Source organism: Taudactylus pleione, unplaced genomic scaffold, assembly GCF_031769625.1.
Source record: "Taudactylus pleione unplaced genomic scaffold, aTauple2 ptg000203l, whole genome shotgun sequence".
NCBI classification, from domain to species: Eukaryota; Metazoa; Chordata; class Amphibia; order Anura; family Myobatrachidae; genus Taudactylus; species Taudactylus pleione.
This window is the reverse complement of record NW_028284605.1, coordinates 4,932,475-4,951,545: the sequence shown is the minus strand read 5'-3', so window position 1 is coordinate 4,951,545 and position 19,071 is coordinate 4,932,475. Positions and strand designations below refer to the sequence as shown.

Below are 19,071 nucleotides of genomic sequence, written 5' to 3'. Positions count from 1 at the left end.
TTTGCACATATTTCTTCTCGAACCTCACGAGGCTGCAAGAAGAAATGTGACCCCCAGCAGCTTTAGGTGTCCGAATGGAGCAACAATTAAATTGCTCCGTCGGGCGCCCATTCATATAGATGCCAGGCAGGGGGCGTCCACAAAAATGTAATTTCCCCCTATGAACGTCAACATGGTAACTGACGGCTATTCAACTGGATCCCCTCCAGTTGAGGACTCATCATAGATGTACGGCTTCAGGTATAATGCAAGATACCCCAAAAGATGATAAAAAAAAACCCAACACATTAGAAGTACATTGTTACACAATAAAAAAAAAAAAAAAAAAAAAAAAACACATTATGCTATTTCATCACCTTTTATTTTGTTCTAAAGAACTAAATGACATTTGGAAACCATTTATCCCGCTGCCCACTGTGAACTTGTTCTTGGCACCAATCACCACCACCCCTCCCTGTTGACAGTTCCAACCTTTTCTTTTTAAACTTAGTACTTGAGAACAGAGCAAACAGCAGTTGTTGTACTTTAGGAACATACTTGACAACAAAAACAACATGCCTCCTCCCAAACGACTGGTGACAAAACCATCACATGCCAAGCTCGTGTCAGAGAAGACAACGCAGCAGATATGGCACCACGCACAGGTGGGGTTTCAAAACAAGCAGCAAAATATTTTCCATAGTAACCAGACTGTGCGGCCATGAACAACACTTTGCTGGAGATTCCTGGCATAGCAGTTCCCTGCTTTTCCCACTGGCTGCTGGCAGGAAAGAAGGTTGAGAAGTAGGGAGTCTCGAGCTGCCAGAGAAAGTTGGAAAAAAAATACAGCAAGACATAAAAAGCCTTTCAAGAAATAAGGAACATAAACAGGAGCATGATGTGTGATATGTGTCTAGTGATCATATCACCATCATTTCGCTGGAAGTCCTGTCACACCAGGAGCTAATAGGAAAGAAAAAACGCAGCAATTTGCACCGTGGTAAATAAACGTTGCACTGTAGACGGGGCAGTTTTAGAACGTGCAGAGAGATTTAAAGTTGGGAAGGGGAGTGCCCTATCTTAATTCTAATTTTCAGAGTTTCAAAAAATAATAAAAAAAGTAAAAAATAAATAATAAAATTGAATCCCAGTATTTCTTTTACATGCCATAGCAGCCAATATTCTCCTTGCATGCATATACAATAAATGCATTTGCGCTGCTTGCGTTGCAGAGGGAAACTGCTCTGAATCAGGCCCCAATGAGATTTTACAGCAAAATGCATTAGTCACAAATACAATGATCAGACAATGAAATCACTTTTAAAAACACATCCAATCTGATACACAAAATAATCATAAAGTATATTACACTGAATAATCAGGAAGTACCTGTCACTATAAGGAAAGTCTATGCCCAGCACAATGCTCTCTTCTGTGTCCTGCCTTCCGTTAGTTGAGACGACAACCATGTAACGTGTTCGATTCTGATAGGTGCTTTCCAATTTCACAGCCTAAATGGGGAGAAAAAAGACAAAACATTTTGAAACAATAGGGTCATTTTCATGATCATCAATGACAGGACTTGTAATAAATAGATGTTAATAGCCCAGATTTGCACATCAGGCTGAAAGTCCACACAAGCAACTTGAAGAAACAAATTAAAGCCCACCTGTAGTTGTACATCCATTGGTAACAATACACCATACAGAGACATGCTCCGGTCTTAAAGTAAGATTACAGCTTGTACTCTTCCCACAGAAATTGTGACACCTCCCCTATTACTCAAACCAGAATTACATCAGATACAACAGAGGCACATGTATGAGGGCAGGAAAAATTCAAAATACAAATTTCACAATGTCCCAGTGAAAGTAGAACCAACCATTAAGAAGATTTAAACATCCATTGCAAGTCAGAGAGAAACAAAGTTCCACCTGTTTTTTGGGGAAATACGGTCACATTTAAGTTTTAAAGTTTGTGCTAGTCATTAACCATGTAGGCACAGTCAGTCAGTATTGTTGGGGGAAAGTGTTCGCATGATTTACAGCAAATGGTAGAAAAGTGTTCTCCCATGCTTTAAAGCTCTTTAGTCAAAAATGCAATATGAGATTTAGAAATTTACATTCTAAATGTAAAGCAAAATTAAATCTAATTTCAGATTAAATCATCAGGTTTTGCTAATGAAGTACAGTGCAATGATATAAGAGGGAGATACACGGACGAGGAATATTTTCCTGTTAGAGCTGTGATACTCGGCCAAGCCAGCAAGGCAACAGATGCTTCCCCCAGGCTAACAGACATTAGAAAGTAAACTCAGGACACTAGTTGCAGATACAGAAGTGACTGCGGACAACTTATCCTGCTACGTTGACAACCTTTTAAAGCATGAAAAATAAATGTAGCTTGCTTAGAAATTTCCTTGTGTTATTTAGAATGGTACATTTAAGTACTCAGGTGGTTTAAGTTATATGGTTGACAACTATGCTTTACCTTCACTACTGGTCATGAGTATGCAACACTACACTATGTACAAACACTGTAACTGAGCACAGAACCACATCAACACCGGATAGGAAAGAACGTGGACTTTGCTGTTGCTTCTCACATGACCAACATATTGATATTAGCCCGACTGTTATGTCTACACCTACATGTAACAAGATAAACAGGGAAAAATCCCATCCAAAGACAGGATTATACTCTGGTATAAGAGTGGTCAGTATTTACAGCATAAGCTAGAACGATGCTTAGATAGCGTTATACTCGGGAAATGGAGCTTCCTGCCCAGTGTGTCATATCAAAAGGTGACATCTGCAGAGCGGCAGGAGACACCACAGGGATTACAGTCTATTGTATTCTTACATTCAATGCAAGACATCAGCTGCTCTAGTCCTGCTCCAGCCACAGTGTGCGCCGTCAGGGCTGACTCTGCAAGAACACAAGTGTGAGCAGTGCCAAGTCTCCAGGAAACTGCATGCTGCCGGCTTGTCATTCCAAGAAGTTGCCTTGCATCACTGGCAGAGAAATCATGGGACGCAACAGGAGCAGGCAGAGAATACCAGTGTAAGAATGCCCGAAACCAGGGCCGGCAGAAAAAGTTACACTAAACCAGACGCTCTTGTCACCGAAATATCATAAAATACATTGTTAAAGAGTGCTTTGTAAACCAAGCCTGTTTAGTACACATGGCAACTGGGGGTCATTCATATGTCCATCCTCACCAAAGTGATTTCTGCTCTTTAGTCCCTGGCTAATACTGTAGTAGGTAAGTGATGGATGGGAGTGAGATCGTCTCACCAGATTGACCAGCCACTCACAGATTAACACAGACTGTTAGGGCTACATAATCATTTCATACTGGTGATCTGGGTGATGTACTAAACTCTGAAAAGTGATAAAGTGGAGAGTGATAAACCACCAGCCACTCAGCACCTAACTGTCAGGTTACAGGCTGTGTTTGAAAAATGACAGTTTGGAGCTGATTGGCTGGTGGTTTATCACTCTCCAGTTTACCACTTTCAGAGCTTAGTACATCTGGTCAGAAAGGGATCTGATGCTTTCTTTGCAAATGAAAAACAAAAGTAAAGCGCAGCCCCTTTGTGGGACAAGAACCACTTAAACATGAAAATGGAATGTTGCCCACCGAGTTTTTTAAAACAGTATTTCACTGTGCTAAAGCAAAACAGCCAGTATAGCAGGAGTTAACCATCCCTGGTGCTTAAAAGACAATGCTGACCCCTAAATTCTACATTATTTTGTCTATCCCTGTGTGTGTGTTAGGCAAATTTAATGAAAAGAAAATTCAAATATCCAGGTTTCTGAAATAAACTACACTCATTATTTGCTGAAAATGTAGTAAATGAGTACTGAGTACTATCTGGTGCATTTTCCCTTTACAATGACTGCTTCAAAGCGTGAGATGAGCTAATATGCATGAATACACTGAGAGCTAGGTACACAACAAGGCCACCAGTACCTAATGCTATGACGGACTGCATCCTCAAATACTGAGCTCACACCATGGGTAGGTGATGGGCACACTTCAGCATAACTGCTAACCCTAACAATCAGAAGGGACCCACCCCATCTAATAATCAGCTAAACCATGCCACTTGTGAGAAGTTCCTGGCTCTAGTCAGCTTCTATACAACTCCAAATGTAGTGCAGGCCTGGTAGGAAAGTAAACCAAGTATTTTCAGTATCATTATAATCAAGAGCAGCATTTACAGTCCCTATTAGTGTTTGAATTCACTGCAGCTGGCAAATACAATGAGTGTGGAGGGGAGAGAGAGATTATTGGAAACTTGTGGCTACTGGATGACTATGATTACAACACACACTAATTGGGATAGATGTAAGTGATAGTTCAAATCAAGAAACACAGATACTTCTTTTCAAGCATTTTATGAAATGAACCTATATTCCTGAGAACACGTCATGCCTCAACGAGATCACTAGACCCTACCTAATTGATGGATTGCATATGGGCTCAGCTCACAGACTGTTCCATCTCACACAGTTGATGAGGACCTTTTCAAAATCGTAGCCTAATGGCACTTCAATGACTACTTCATTATAGCTAATCTTTCCCTACTTATACTGTCTATTATGCCCAGGCAACCACTGAAGCAATGAATAATAGCACATATAACTCAGACACGGCTAGTGTGCCAGTAGCTGCCAATCCATCACATAAAATAGACAATGAGCCATAATAAAATTGGTATTGAACATTATCTATTGTAAAGATGGCAGAAATATCTCTCAGTGGGTGCACCAGGGAAACAGGTCTGAATAACCTTGGGCAGCGCTCAGTGACAGCTCTGATACAAGCAGACACGCGAGTCAGACTGCAAAGCTGGTTATTTTATATGGGAATATCATATGGATGTCTACGCCCTTTAGGCAGAGATTCTAGTACCGTTTCAGGGTAATTCCAAACACCTTTTAGGGGTTAGACTATATATATCTAGGTTTTATGAATTAAATGGCATTTCAAGAGTTCCTGCAAGAATTAAACCTTAATGAACAAGTCCCTCATAGATCTTATTGGTGTTCTCTCTCATTCCCAAGTTTCAGGTAAATCTTAGGAGACATAAGACTTCATTTTAAACCTATGCATAAGTAAGTAATCACAAATTACCAGATGACCATGTAAAACTATATTCAGACATCACAAAAATATGTGGGGATCATTTACAAACAAAAAATGCAAAAGTATAATTAGTTACTAGTAATTATAATGGCCGCTTTATTTTTCATAATATACTGTCACAAAAAGAACAGGTGTAATTTCCTAAGCACAAATATTTACTACCCAGTAACCAGAAATTAATTTTCATTGTGCAATAATAATTACTAGTCATTGCCTGACGTGAGCAACTTCACCTATTGCCAAATACGTAACTTACCAATTAACCAGCTGTCAGGCAAACACAAACCTTAGCAAATTATAAAGAAGTTTTTCCCTTTCCTTTGCGCACAGTCTCTATACCCAGGAAACTGGTGAGCACATCCAAACAAAAGCTTCCAACTCTGATTCTCAAATGCTGGTTGGCTGCCAGCGTCTGATAAACTATTGCAGAGATAGCTAGGGCAGCATCAGCAGGGGCCCACTGCAAGTAAACCCTGATATATCTACTAGATGGGGATAGCATACATGTGCAAAAAGGACATTTTTAGTGGGAATACACTGTACAGGAGATCTGCTCTCTCTGAGATTCCTGCTGGCTAATAGACATCTGCTTACATGAAGGTGGTCACCTATATGCTAGTACTATGTGCCAGGACATATTCACAAGACTCACCAAGCGAATGTTGTCCTCAGGGCGGAGAAGTGTAAACATAGCCTGTAGGTGTTGTTGAAGGTCCCCTGAAAAAATAAATAAATAAAACTTCTTATGATGTCATTGATTGTTATGCATGATTACACATGAAACCAAATCTAATTGTATTTAGTTACTGCTCAATACCAGCATATGCAGATGACATTTTAGTTAATCCTACAGGTGTTGGAGGTTTGGCACCTTCATTTTATGTGCCATAAGGACATGTGGATTTGTGCTGTAATCTTTGTCAATTTGCATTTCCTGCTGCTCAGAAAGATTTAATAGCACATGGTCACATGGCAGAAGACACAGTCACAATGTATCCTAAAGGAACCACGTGAGTCATGGCAGGCATCTGCACAGGGTATCCAGCTAACAACTACCCCTATCATTTTAGAGTACAAGAGAGACTGGACAGCAGCAGACTAAAGCTGGCCACACATCTAAAGATTATCTGTCCAACCAGCCAACTAGTTGATTGGCTGGAATGAAAATCTGGTAACGTATGGGAGTAACTGATGATCAGCAATTTGCTCCTACATGCCAGAAAACAGATGAAAATGGTCGTTCAGACAAGTTTGTTAAATGTTTGATCTAAACAATTAGTTCAAACAGTTTTTGTCCATTTTCCAGCGTTTGGGTGCGAATTGCCGATTGTCATTTGCTTTCATACCTTACCAGATTTTCATTCCAACCAATCAACTAGTTGGCTGGTTGGACAGATCACCTTTAGATGTGTGGCCACATAGTGGACAGTCTGAGGCACTTCTATCACATCGCTGGTAGGATAGCGTACAGAGCTAAAAAAGGTGCCAACACACTAGACAATATTTTGCACAATTTGGCTGATTCCGACTCATCAGAATGACAAATCATGTAGTGTCCACGAACGATAATGAAGCGCGGTCCCGCGTGTTTCCTCAGATCTTACCTACATGCAGGAAGATCGGCCAATCTCGTTAACGAGATTAAGGTCGTTGGTCAGATTGCACAGTTTAAGCATGATATTGTATGATCAAGGGAAATAGTTGACGACATTACATGGTTTGCGAGTCATCTAGTGTGTAGGCACCTTTACTCAATGAATGGCATAAAGGAGCTAAACACGTCTCAAGTCAGCTCACTTAACCACTTCCAGACTGGATGGGTTTGACCAGTATAATTACATTTTGTTGATGTAACTTAACAAGCAAATAAAATGCCTTAAGGCCTGATTCAGCAAGAATCGCAGCTGTGATTACACACGCAATCGCCCGATTTTTAATTTCTGCGTATGCATCGCAGTGCGTGAACCAGTCACTGCGGTTGGGAATGCAATCACAGAGACTACGAAGACCCATTGCAGTTTTAACTGACAGGAAGTACCGTTTGGGAGTGGTGACGGGGCAGTTGGTCGGCGAAATGCAGGAGTGCCAGTGCGTTTGAACGCCGTAGCAGGCGTGTGTATAAATTAGCCACTGCGATGCCATACGCAGCTTGAGTACACACTGCGTGCGACGAGGTTAGCAATTCCTGAGTAAGGTCTACCAGCGGATTAGCATATCATCGCAGTAAAGCTGCATGCGTAAAATCACAGCCGCGATCGGTACAGAATCAGGCCCATAGTCCACAAAGGCCAATTTCATACGGTTTCTCGGTACGGAATCAGGCCCATAGTCCAAAGGCCAATTTCATACGGTTTCTCTTTCATGACACATTCTCATAGGTGTCCAACAGGTTTATTTTCTTTCATCATATTTGCAAAATTTGGATATCTTCCACACAAGTTGCTAATTTTTCAAATACTACCCCAAATATTTATTCCAAAATGTAATATAATAAGCCAAGTCGTCCAAGTGTAGGGATACCAAATACATGTACTCTATATTAGGTCTGACAGTTATACTGTACAGGAACAAATGCGAGGAGGCCTTGCACACGGGTATGATGTAGCCGTCTATACTAATCATACAGGTAGAAGTTGATAATAAAGCAAAACATTGGCAGCGAGCACCACCTGTATCATTTTTTGGATTACAATAATTCTATGGACACTTGTGCATTTTTGTATGAGCCGGTGACAAAGTTAAATGGGCAAGTTTCCATATCCCCCATAGATCTAAGAAATTCCCAGCAACATTACTGAAGGCCAGATTGCTCAGGTACTTCCATGTTATGAACATAGTGTTCACATTGAGCGCTACGTTTGGGGAACAAAGAGGGCACCCGGATGGTCTGGGTCCATTCACGGCCATTACCTACTGCTGTTATATAAAGAAGACCTTGCTTATATTATGAAATGGATGGATTAGTTTGTTCCACAAGCCGTTTTCAATGTGTATATGTTTGCTTACAACTCTTCACAGGTTAAATTCCTGTAAAATAGGAGCATTATCATTACAGCAAAAAACTATTTTTAACAAGAGGATAAAACGTTCAAAGGGGCTATTATCGTAAGAGTTCTAGGCGGTAACAAACATTGTCATTTCTCATTGTAATTTGAACACTAGATGGCAGTCTATGAATAACTGCTAATGTTTACCTAGGAGCTGTTCCTTATGTATGTAAATACACAGATAAATGAGGTTCCCTGGGGAGAATACTTTAAGCATAATGTTTAGCTATTTATAGACTAATGACAACACAAACAGATAGCACATTTGCCCTACAGAGCGAGCACATCCCTGGCTTTATAGTCCTAGTATATAAATATATATATTGTGAGAGCGTTGTGAGCAGCCGTTACCAGACGCCTCTAGCATAGGCTGTATTTTTCCACTGCATCTGGTATTGTTGCATGACGATCTACAATACTGAACCAGCGTACCTGAAGCATATTCATTTGTGACAATAATACAAGAAAAGCCAGCTTGTAAAACCTGTTTTGAACCAAGAGGTTGTTCTAAACTTTCACATTATAATTCTACTAATCCTTTTCTGGATGAACTGCAGTCTACAGGCAGAGACATTGGAAGCAGTATTACTATCACCTAAAAGCACACTTATGTTAGTCTATTTCTACCCTCCCCCAATCCTTCCTCCCCCGTCACAAGTCACCTCATGAGCAGACCATTGTACTTGAGCCCCGATGCGCTCACCATAGCTGAAAGGAGTAGGGCAGTTACTGGGCAAGCAAATAAAATTTACTTTTAACAACAATAGTGCCAGATCTGTTAAATACATTTAAAATCAATGAGGCTGCAATGCTTACCTGCATGTTTGTTACGCCTGTGGCTGATTCTTGGGGTAGACGATCCATTTCCCCTCGGAAGGAATAAAGCAGCACCTTTCACTGTCAGGAAACTTTCACTGATACTGTGAAAAAAGCAATTTTTATTCAATTAATACTTGAATATGAAGACTCAATGCATTAACATTGCAATGTAATGGTCATTTAACATGAACAGCAGCTCTATTTCCTCAAATAGACAGTTTACAAGTCATATTACCAGTAAAGCATCCTCCAGTGACGTGATATTCCTTGTTCCAAATGCCACTTTATTTAGACTATAAATTGATCTTTCTTGTGTATATGCCACTTATGGGAATCTTTTCAATTCTAAACAATTTTTTTTAGCAATATATAAAACAATTGAGACATCAAAAGGCAGCAAAAGGGTTAGAAAATCACTGGAATTCAATCAATGTTTAAATATATATTTTTTCTCCCTAACTTTGAACACCTGCTCTCTGAGAGCGTGCTGGCACCTGCGTGTGAGGATTCCCCAGGCAGTACAACCAGTGTGAGAACACAGCGCTACGCACTGGGGTCAGATGCTGGAACTAGGTTTTTCCCTCACATCAGTCGGACTAAACTTAGTACACCAGTAATAACCAATATAACCCAGGCTGGCAAATACTGTGCAAAATGGTAACCAATCCATTATGGAAACAGACAACACCGATACCTGTAAAGTTACAGGCCCTATTCTCAACTCCCATATTATTTCCTACAATTATTGCACATAAAAAGTGCCAAAATGGTATTACACAGGTTTTTCAAAAAAGGTGTATAAAAAAAACTGAAATTAAATACAAGAGGCAGACAAATTAGCAGTGATGTAAGATCATGTTGCGGACAGTGAATAAGCTCAAAGAGCACTTCTAAAGTACGTATGCATGTACAGCCACATCTACACTAATCAAATACACACATGACAGTTCTCAGAGTCTGTTAAACCCAGATGACGACTGTGTGGTTGCAGAGCAGGCAGAACCGTGCTTCAGCACGTTTGGTATTTAAGGGGTGCCCTGAATCCTGAACTGCTCTGCTGGAAGGAGTGCAGCTGCCTGGGATTTTGGCGTTACAAGGGCCTGTCACAGTCCTTTCTCTACTAATCACTCTGAATCCGTCTCAGATATGCTTATTCATTTATACCACTCTTACATAAACCCCGGCAGGTGTTACAACCAGAAAATAATCTTAGCCGCACAACCACCACACGCTATAGAACTTAAAGTCACCTAAGAAGAATTCTGAAGCAATAAAAACGTCTCAATAAATGACAGTTTTGTGCAAAGGGAATAGGTTCTCTCTATTTCTCCAAATTAAAATAAAAAATATGGGTTGTTTTGGCTCTTGTACCAAGTAAGAATTTGTAATACCACAGAACTAGAAATAAAACTTTTCACTTTACTTCAAACTTCCCTATTTAAAAAGAATAAAGAACACCTGGGTGCAGCGATGCAGCAGCATGTGCCAGCTCTGTTCCCATGACCCCCCCAGTTCAAACCACAGCACAATGGGCACAGCCCAGAAATGATGCATTTCCGCAGATAATTTCAAAAGAAAGAAGAAACTATTAGTGCTGGTAAATAACGTGAGCAGCTTCCAGGCTGTAACCATCAGTGCTGTTACATTATATCTGACCAGCTGGTGAGGAAGTGATGGAGGATGACGATTAGGTCGCTGGGGAGTCTTCCTTCCACCTGACAACACTGCTATAAAAACATAAACCGCAAATCACTCTCCAGGATAGGCATTGCCTATGCTGCACATGGGCCCTATAACAGGGCCGACTGTGTGATAAAAAAATAAAATAAAGATCAAGTTAAAAACTTTCCTGCTATCAAATATTGCACAGAACAATTAAAAGGTGGTGTTTTTTGTGTTACACAGGGAGGAAGAAACTGTTCAAACAGCCTTAACTAAAAAAAAAAAAAAAAAAAAAATGTAAGGGTTTATTCCATGATTCTTTGAAGGGAAAGTGGATATTTTTTTTTTTTTTTTTAAAACTTCTTAAAATCTGTACATGACTTTAAATAAAGTGAAAAGAGAACCCTTGATAATACTGAACTAAAAAGAAGTCTAAAGCTGCATACACACGTAAAGATTTTCTGTCCAACCATCCATCTAGTTGATTGGTTGGAATGAAAATCTGGTAAGATATGAAGGCAAATGACAATCAGCAATTTGCTCCCAAACGCCAGAAAATGGACAAAAACTGTTGTTTGAACAAATTGTTTAGATCAAACATTTAACAAACTTGTCTGAACGACCATTTTCATCTGTTTTCTGGCATTTAGGAGCAAATTGCTGATCATCAGTTACTCCCATACGTTACCAGATTTTCATTCCAACCAATCAACTAGATGGATGATTGGACAGAAAATCTTTACATGTGTATGCAGCTTAAGGGATTTCAATTAGACGCAAACACTTAGAGAAGTTTTCGCACAATTTGCACATTTTGGTGAAATATTTTCACGTGTTTTGTCTATGCGCGCTCCTGTTTTTCACACTATCCTATTACAAAAACCGCGAATACGCATTTGAACGAAAACGGTTCTTGGAGTAACCAGTGAAAAGTACAGGTGAATTTGGGGAAATTGTCTGTACCCCTTAAAATAGGTAACCTACATAGGTTATTTTATTAGTGGCCCTAATAAAAATATTTGTGGTTCTTAATTTGTGTCAATGGCTATAACATGCATATTTGCATATGCGTGTTAAAATTATAAAAAGCTATTTTATTTTGGACAAAATAATTGCTGCAGTTAAAAATGGGGGGTACATTAAAATGGGTGCAAGTATATTTGAGTCAAAGAAGTGCACTTATAAAAAATGTTAATGCACTTGGTGCAGTAACCTGCAATATTTAAAACATGTCCCATCCATACAGCCCCCCAAAATACCAGACCCACTACTTTAAACGCTTTACAATTCATTTTTTAATTCAAGTCATTATTGGCCGAATTAAGGTAACTAATTATATTTGCCTATTTTAGCATTAGGGGGAGTATACAAGGAGTTCCCCAAGTCCCCACATTTTTTAAACAAAAATAGGGATTTTGCACAACTGCTCTGAGATGGTGAAAACAGTTTGCCGATTTTGGTCTATGTAGTTTTCGCACATACGATAGTACTGTACGATATATTTTAGTGCGGAAAGTTTTCAAAGGCTAATTGAATCTGGTCCCAAGTCTGAAGAGGAGGCTAGTGAGCACCACGTTGGCACTAAGTTACCTGTATGTGTCACTTCACGCCACACAACGACTTTACCAATATTGTAGTGTGGTTGCTGAAGACAAGTCCATATTTCACACCTAACAGCTGTCATGTAAATAGCGGTACAATGAAAGCAAGAGTGTGACTGGTAGTGTTAGTTCAATGCACTTTAGTACATGAGCCCTAAAATACACTCACAGTAGGCAGTTCTCATATATGATTTTTAATATGTACAGATTTCTGGTAATTAATCCTAGATCTCATTCCTGTATCACAAACCGGTTGTAGTGGTTAGCATTACTGCCTCTCAGCCCTGAGATTCAATTCCTGGCTAAGTCACTATGTGCAGAGTTTATATGTTCTCCATATGCTTGCGTGCGTTTCCCCTAGGAGCTCTGGTCTCCACACTCCAAACAGACACTGGTAAGTTAATTGGCCTCTGACAAAAAAAAATGAACCTTAGTGTGTGCGTGTGTCCATGTGACAGGAATATAGATTGTAAGCTCCACTGGGGCAGGAACGGATGTGAATGACTGAAATGTTCTCTGTAAAACGCAGCATAATGTGTGCGCTATATAAATTAATAGGTCTAAAAGTTGGAGATGTAACGTCATCTGCAAAGAAACCTCAAGTGTTGCTCCATAACTGAATATGCTCAATGTTTTCTGTAAAACAAGGAAGGTAGCGTGAGAAACCAGTTTGTGTTTATGCAGAAATGAAGATAAGCAGTGTATCTGTCTGCTTCCCCTCTAAAGGATAACTTGCTATAAGTCTCATTTCGTCACCTTCCTTTGGCCTGGAAATCGGGGCTCTTCCTGTGTCAGAAGACGACTCTGGACAATATCACTAGGTCCCAGATGGAATTCGGAAGAGTATTTTATCCAGAAGCACAAATTCAGTACATGAGCAGATGATTGTATGGTTTTTACATCATTATAGTACTTGCAGGTTTTGAAAACGAACCAGAGTTCCTAATTTATTTAATCTGCGGTCTGCCTGAACTTTTCACTAGTTTACAGTAAGATCAATTTCCTCTTGGCTAAATATTTTTCTTGTTTTAAGAGTTAAAATTCGACACAAATCTAATATACCTCTGGAGATAACATTGTTATATTCTGCAGCAGCCCAAAGGATTTTAGCATCCAGTTAGTCCACAAAAAACATGGCAACAACTTAATCGTTAAATTATTAAAACTATTTGGCGTCTCTCTATGTTGGAAATGCTCTTCCATTTCACTTTCATAAAATATGGCAGCTATTCCCATCATTAAACATCTTACCTACACTGTGCAGGAAGCGCTTCTGTAAACTAAACAAAAAATTTCTAGGTTATGGCATTATTGGTTCACTAGGAACCAAATCACAGCGCTGGTTGTAGTCTTATGATTGATTCACCAACAAAACGGCTGCCTACATCGACGGCAAGTGATTCATGTCTATATCATTTGTTAAAATAATAATTGCTAAAACAAAACAAAAAAAAAAAACCACTAGAAAAATGTTAGTATTTTAAGGATATTTTAAAATGACTAAATCAACTTAAAAACAAAATAAACAAAAATGGTGACTAACAGAAATTGAAGAGGCCCTCTGTGATAAGGGTGGATTATGAATGGACAGACATTTGTGCAGAGATTAGGAAACAGCAGAATACTGGAGCGTGGGAACATGTTCTGTAAAAATGTATATTTTCATGAAACATCTGTGAACCGAAGACCTCAGCATGTGCGCAAGACTAGAGAGGGCAGCTCTGTACATTAACTCTTTCACGTTAAAAGCAGAAACTGGGGTGGGCAGATCATGGAGGTTTCAGTGAATGAAATTAAAGGAGTTTGTTAAATCATGCACAGTCCTGTAGTTCATGGTCCCATACTGTACAAGTTACGGACCTAAAACAGAATTGTGAGTAATAAGGTAGACATGGGCTGTACCTGTTCTTCTACAAAGGCAGCCAATACAGTACAAATGTTATCTATTCTAGAGTAATGAGAACCAATGTGAACTCAGTTGTAAAAGACACAGCAGCTGGCCTCAAATATTTAACTGTGATGCAAAATTTGAAAACTAGCACAAACTCATCTTGTGACATAGAACATACTGCTTACTAGCTACATAAATCTAATATACAGAATCTAAAATGTACAGCCTGTTGTGGGGGAATATTAATGTGGTATTGATTTTGGCCTAGATCTATTCTAAAATGCAGTGTAAAAATAAATAGGTGTCAGCGTACAATAAAATGTAGTATTAAGGGGCCTATCCATTAGACGACTTTTTGAACGATCCGACCAAAACCAGGTGGTTTTGGTTGGAACGTTCATAAAGATGTCTAATGGATAGCCACCAAGGGCCAGCGATGCGCGTGCCCGCTGGGTCCTTGCCAACCCCGACTATCTGTGGAACATGCCAGTCAACCTGACGACGATAGTCAGGTTCCACATGTTCACAGATAGGTCGGTCTCCTGTACTGAATGACGTTCAGTGCGGTCACCGCACCCGGCGACCTGAAGGACTGAATGCTAGACGTACAGTTTTTCAGGTCGCTTAATGGGTAGGCCCCTTTAGACATGCATGTTAGAAAAATGCAAAACAAACAAAAAAAAAGTTGCCTTTCCACTAGGCCTATGTATCAAGCGGATTTTATGCATCGATCCTATGTACTAATAGCACAATGCAAAAGATACAGAAATCTCTATGGGCTCTCCAGGGGACGGAGAGAGATCTTTTGATCTCTCACAGCCCGTAGCCAGCTCTAGTAGCTGACGTTGTGCGCATGTGCAGTGTCAGCTTTCCCTGGGGGAAGTCTTTCACAGAAGTGAGACTTCTCCTAAATGCTGGGGATATAACTCGCAGGGACAGCAGTTATGGTAGTACTTAGCAAAGATATTGATTCAAAATGAAAATATCCCTGGCGAGTTGGACCGTTAATTGCGGCAGTACCGTGATTATTAATACATAGACACCCTTAGTGCATGATTAGTTCAGCTAAAAATTGTGCACCTGAGCACGTTTTACACTGTGGCAAATCCATGTTGCATTAAGATATAGAGTTGGGGAGGAGTTGTGCCATAGCTCAACGCTAAATTGCAGTTTAAAAATAAAGCTGAATACTATGTGGAGCTATATGAAAAAGCAGCCAGTCTATTCCCTACATGTTCTTTTGTTTTTAAATTTGCATTAATAACCCTCTGCATGGACAGTCAAGATGCAAATATGCACTTCTGCTGTATTTCCTCCTGAGGTCATGCGAATGTGGCCCATCCATTCAATATTCAGCACTGACTTACTTGACGCATGATGTACAAAGTATAGACAGATATTTCCTAAACAGGAAATAAAATAATAGCCTATCAATTCACCAGGAGCCAGTGACATCACTGTCTATGTCCTAAAGTGATCACTAGTAAATAGTTGCCCGGAACTCTCAGAAATATGTTTTCTCCCCACATATCAGCTGCCTCTACAAGTACTAAACTCTATCCAAGTCCTTCCTGCTATGTTACTATTTTTAAAGCCTAGACATTAAGATGTTCTGCATCTGTAAACAGGGCAACTCTTTCACAAAAAACAGCTGTCTGTAAGGAGTTGAGAAATCTTTCTGGAGTATAAAAAAAACAGGTCACATGTTTCAATACAAGCCACTCATAAAAGACATTACGAACAATATACAACTGGCATATGTAATGTATTGTCTGGGAAGTCAGTAAGATCTACAGATATTTTCATGAAATGTGGTTATTTAGCAAACCAACTTAGTGACATGATGAGAATTTATTATTCTTTGAGTACATAAAGTACAAAACTAGAGCTCACATAGGGAAAATCGCTCTACAGCGGTCCAATGAAAAAAAAAATAATTTTTTACCGTTGTGAATAATACAATCCTATAAACGATGGGTTTACTGGCTGTTCACTGCTAATTACTAACATTATAATGAGCGCTGCACAGATGTCAGAGGATCAAATTACATGATTTAGGAAATTTGTATACTTATTTTTTTGTATGCCAACAAAGGCCAAAAGTAGTTTTTCTACAGTCAAACATCCAGATCTGTGGTCACACTTGCCGGAATGAAAAAGATATGCAAGATTGCACAGAACCTGGTCAAGTCATCACCTCAGTGGCAATGGACAGATATTAATAGTCCGTCTAAGCCAATCTGTATACATAATTTGATTGGGCAAATCCACAATGTTGAACCTGCTTAACTGAAAACTAAATTTACAACAAGTGTGGCCATTCCATTACCAACAATATAAAGGGGGCAATTCAATGCCGGGAAGGAGTTCCTGGAGAGATTCAAAAGGGTCCATAGGGTTCTGAAAGAAATCCCCAAATTTTTAGCCAAAAATAGGGATTTGCATTTTTTTTTTGCCAATTGCATTTTCGCCTGTTTTTTGTGAAAATATCACCTGTTTGTTGAAAAACGGCAGTTTGCCAATGGCAAAAAACCCGGCCGTTTTCACCGCTAATTGAATACGACCCTAAGAGCCGTATTTAATTTGAGCGGACCCGCGATACTTTTTCGCCTCCCCGGACTTTTCACCTACTTCGCCTGTTTTGCAGGCGGAAAAGTATCGCGTGCGTGCCCGCATATCGCCGTAATCAATTTGAAAGTACGTGAAAACGGGACCCGGCGAAACTTAAAGCGGAAAGTAATGCCAGATTTGGGGAAATCAGCCTGACACCCCCCAAAAGATGCTCTGACAAGGGGGTTCCTATGGTACCCCCCGATTTGGCTTGCTGAAGGTATTTGGAGTTTTTAAACAGGCTCAATAGCTGGTAAATAGCGTTTTTGTATAAGTGGTGCAGAATAGTATTCAGGAGGTTTTCTTTGCAGAAAATAACTTATCCCAGCAAATTTGGGGTACTTCAAAATAGGGGCCAACATATTTTAAAGTTGGTAAAGTTAAGTTTAAAAAATCGTGAAAAATCCACCTGCCGCAAGCCCCTGCAATGAAAAAAAACAAAACACCTGGGGCATACTTGGGAACCCCCCCAGAGTCAAGTTAGCTAGTTTTTAACTTTGTCCCCCAATATTTTTTTCAGCCCCTAAAATCAAAGTGATTTTTTTTAGGATGTTCTTAAGTCTTTTTTTTTTTTTTTTAAATTACAGATTACCTTTGAGGGGACTGCCTGAAGGCTGCACGGGGGTTCCCGCAACGTTGCACCCCAAAACCCCAATTCTGCCCTTTTTTCCGCCTGCTATTCATAGGCGAAACTTTTTCGCCTATTACATTGCATTGACTTTCCGCCTAGGCGAAAAGTCTTCCAAATTGAATACGGAGTAAAGTCAAAATAGGCGAAATGAAGTCATTGGCGAAAAGTTTCCGCCAAAAACACGCGAAAACGGCTTTTTGCCTCAAAGTGAAAACGGGCCTAAGTCGGAGAATGGAGGTTAGCGTGACTTAAGCTGGCCACACACTAGACCAACTTGATTGGTTGGAATGAAAATCTGGTAAGGAATGAAAGCAAATAACAATCAGCAATTTGCTCCCAAACGCCTGAAAATGAACTAAAACTGTTGTTTGAACAAATTGTTTAGATCAAACATTTAACAAACTTGTCTGACCGACCATTTACATCTGTTTTCTGTCATTTAGGAGCAAATTACTGATCATCATTTACTCCCATACGTTACCAGATTTTCATTCCAACCAATCAACAAGTTGGCTGGTTGGATGTAAGTTGGTCTAGTGTGTGGCCAGCTTAATGCTGCATACACACGGAACAACTTGAACAACCATAGATATCGTTGATAGATTTCCCTCCAACTTTCTGTAGTGCAGGGCAAGCCTATTTTGGTTGTACACACTGATAGATATCTATAATAGCTTCACTGAAATATCTATCTTTTTACAGGAAAATTTTTACAAAATCGTCCAAGTTGGCCTGCATGTATGAAAGACCATAGAAATCAATATCGTTCATGCAGGAACGCGCATCGTTGGTCGTGGTCAGGTTGGTGACTGCAAAAAAGTGAACATTATGAACGATAACGATATCGTTCAAATCGCTCATAAAAGTCATAACGTGTGTACGTACCAATAAGCTGGGTGTTACGTCGCGCTAACCGGCATTCTACTAAAAAGTGTCGGTCGCAAGGCTGTTAGCGCTGCTCTAAGCTGGAAAACAGCAATGCGGCCAGCACTTTAGTTAGATTTCTGCTCGCACCCTCAGGAGGGTGCAAGAAAAAATGCTTTAGTTGGGCTAACAGCATGCTGAATTGAATCGCTCCCAAAGAGCTCTATTACTACAAAAGTGATCAAAAGCTAGGTCCCAGTAATTACACACTACTGTTTAATCCATAGGCGTCAATTAGGAATGGATGCAAAAATCAGTCATGTATATTGTTTCGTAATAAGTATGCAGTTGTATAACAAAGCAATGTACGGCGCTATATCAACATCGACTTGACCCCATAGTGAAGGGTCTATCCACTTTATATTATGTAGATTTGTGCCCACTGCTATGCTCCATACAGACGTGTCCTGCTACATCTTTGCGATCCACGCATGGCGCGAGGAGTGTGCCCGTGAGTGGATACGCGCACTGTACTTGCACCCGCACCGCCACAAAAATGCATGGTGCGATCACAGTGCGCGCCAATGCATAGCGTATGCTGCTGGTAATCGCATGGCGTGATGCGTGCGCACGTTTGTAACGCGATCGACAAAGATGTAGCAGTGCACATCTGTATAGGCACTTGTTCTGGGTGAATATCTCCATTACAGTAATCAGGATGTCATGCAGTAACAGCTTGTATAGCAGACTTCTCAAACTCTGCCTCAAGGAACCCTAAAAGTGCTTGTTTTCAAGGTATACTCAGGAATAAT

General features: G+C 40.0%; 1 protein-coding gene across 2 annotated transcripts in view; it reads right to left on the bottom strand.

The window, feature by feature from the left end:
- Nucleotides 1-19,071, bottom strand: part of SSH2 (slingshot protein phosphatase 2) — a 276,663-nt gene that overhangs the window by 21,458 nt on the left and 236,134 nt on the right. For both annotated transcript variants that reach the window (XM_088477775.1, XM_088477774.1), the window contains 3 exons: nt 8,998-9,101; nt 5,787-5,851; nt 1,369-1,490 (listed from right to left, as the gene is read on the bottom strand). In XM_088477775.1, coding sequence (XP_088333901.1) covers nt 1,369-1,490; nt 5,787-5,851; nt 8,998-9,101 — 291 coding nt within the window. The remainder of the gene's footprint in view (nt 1-1,368; nt 1,491-5,786; nt 5,852-8,997; nt 9,102-19,071) is intronic.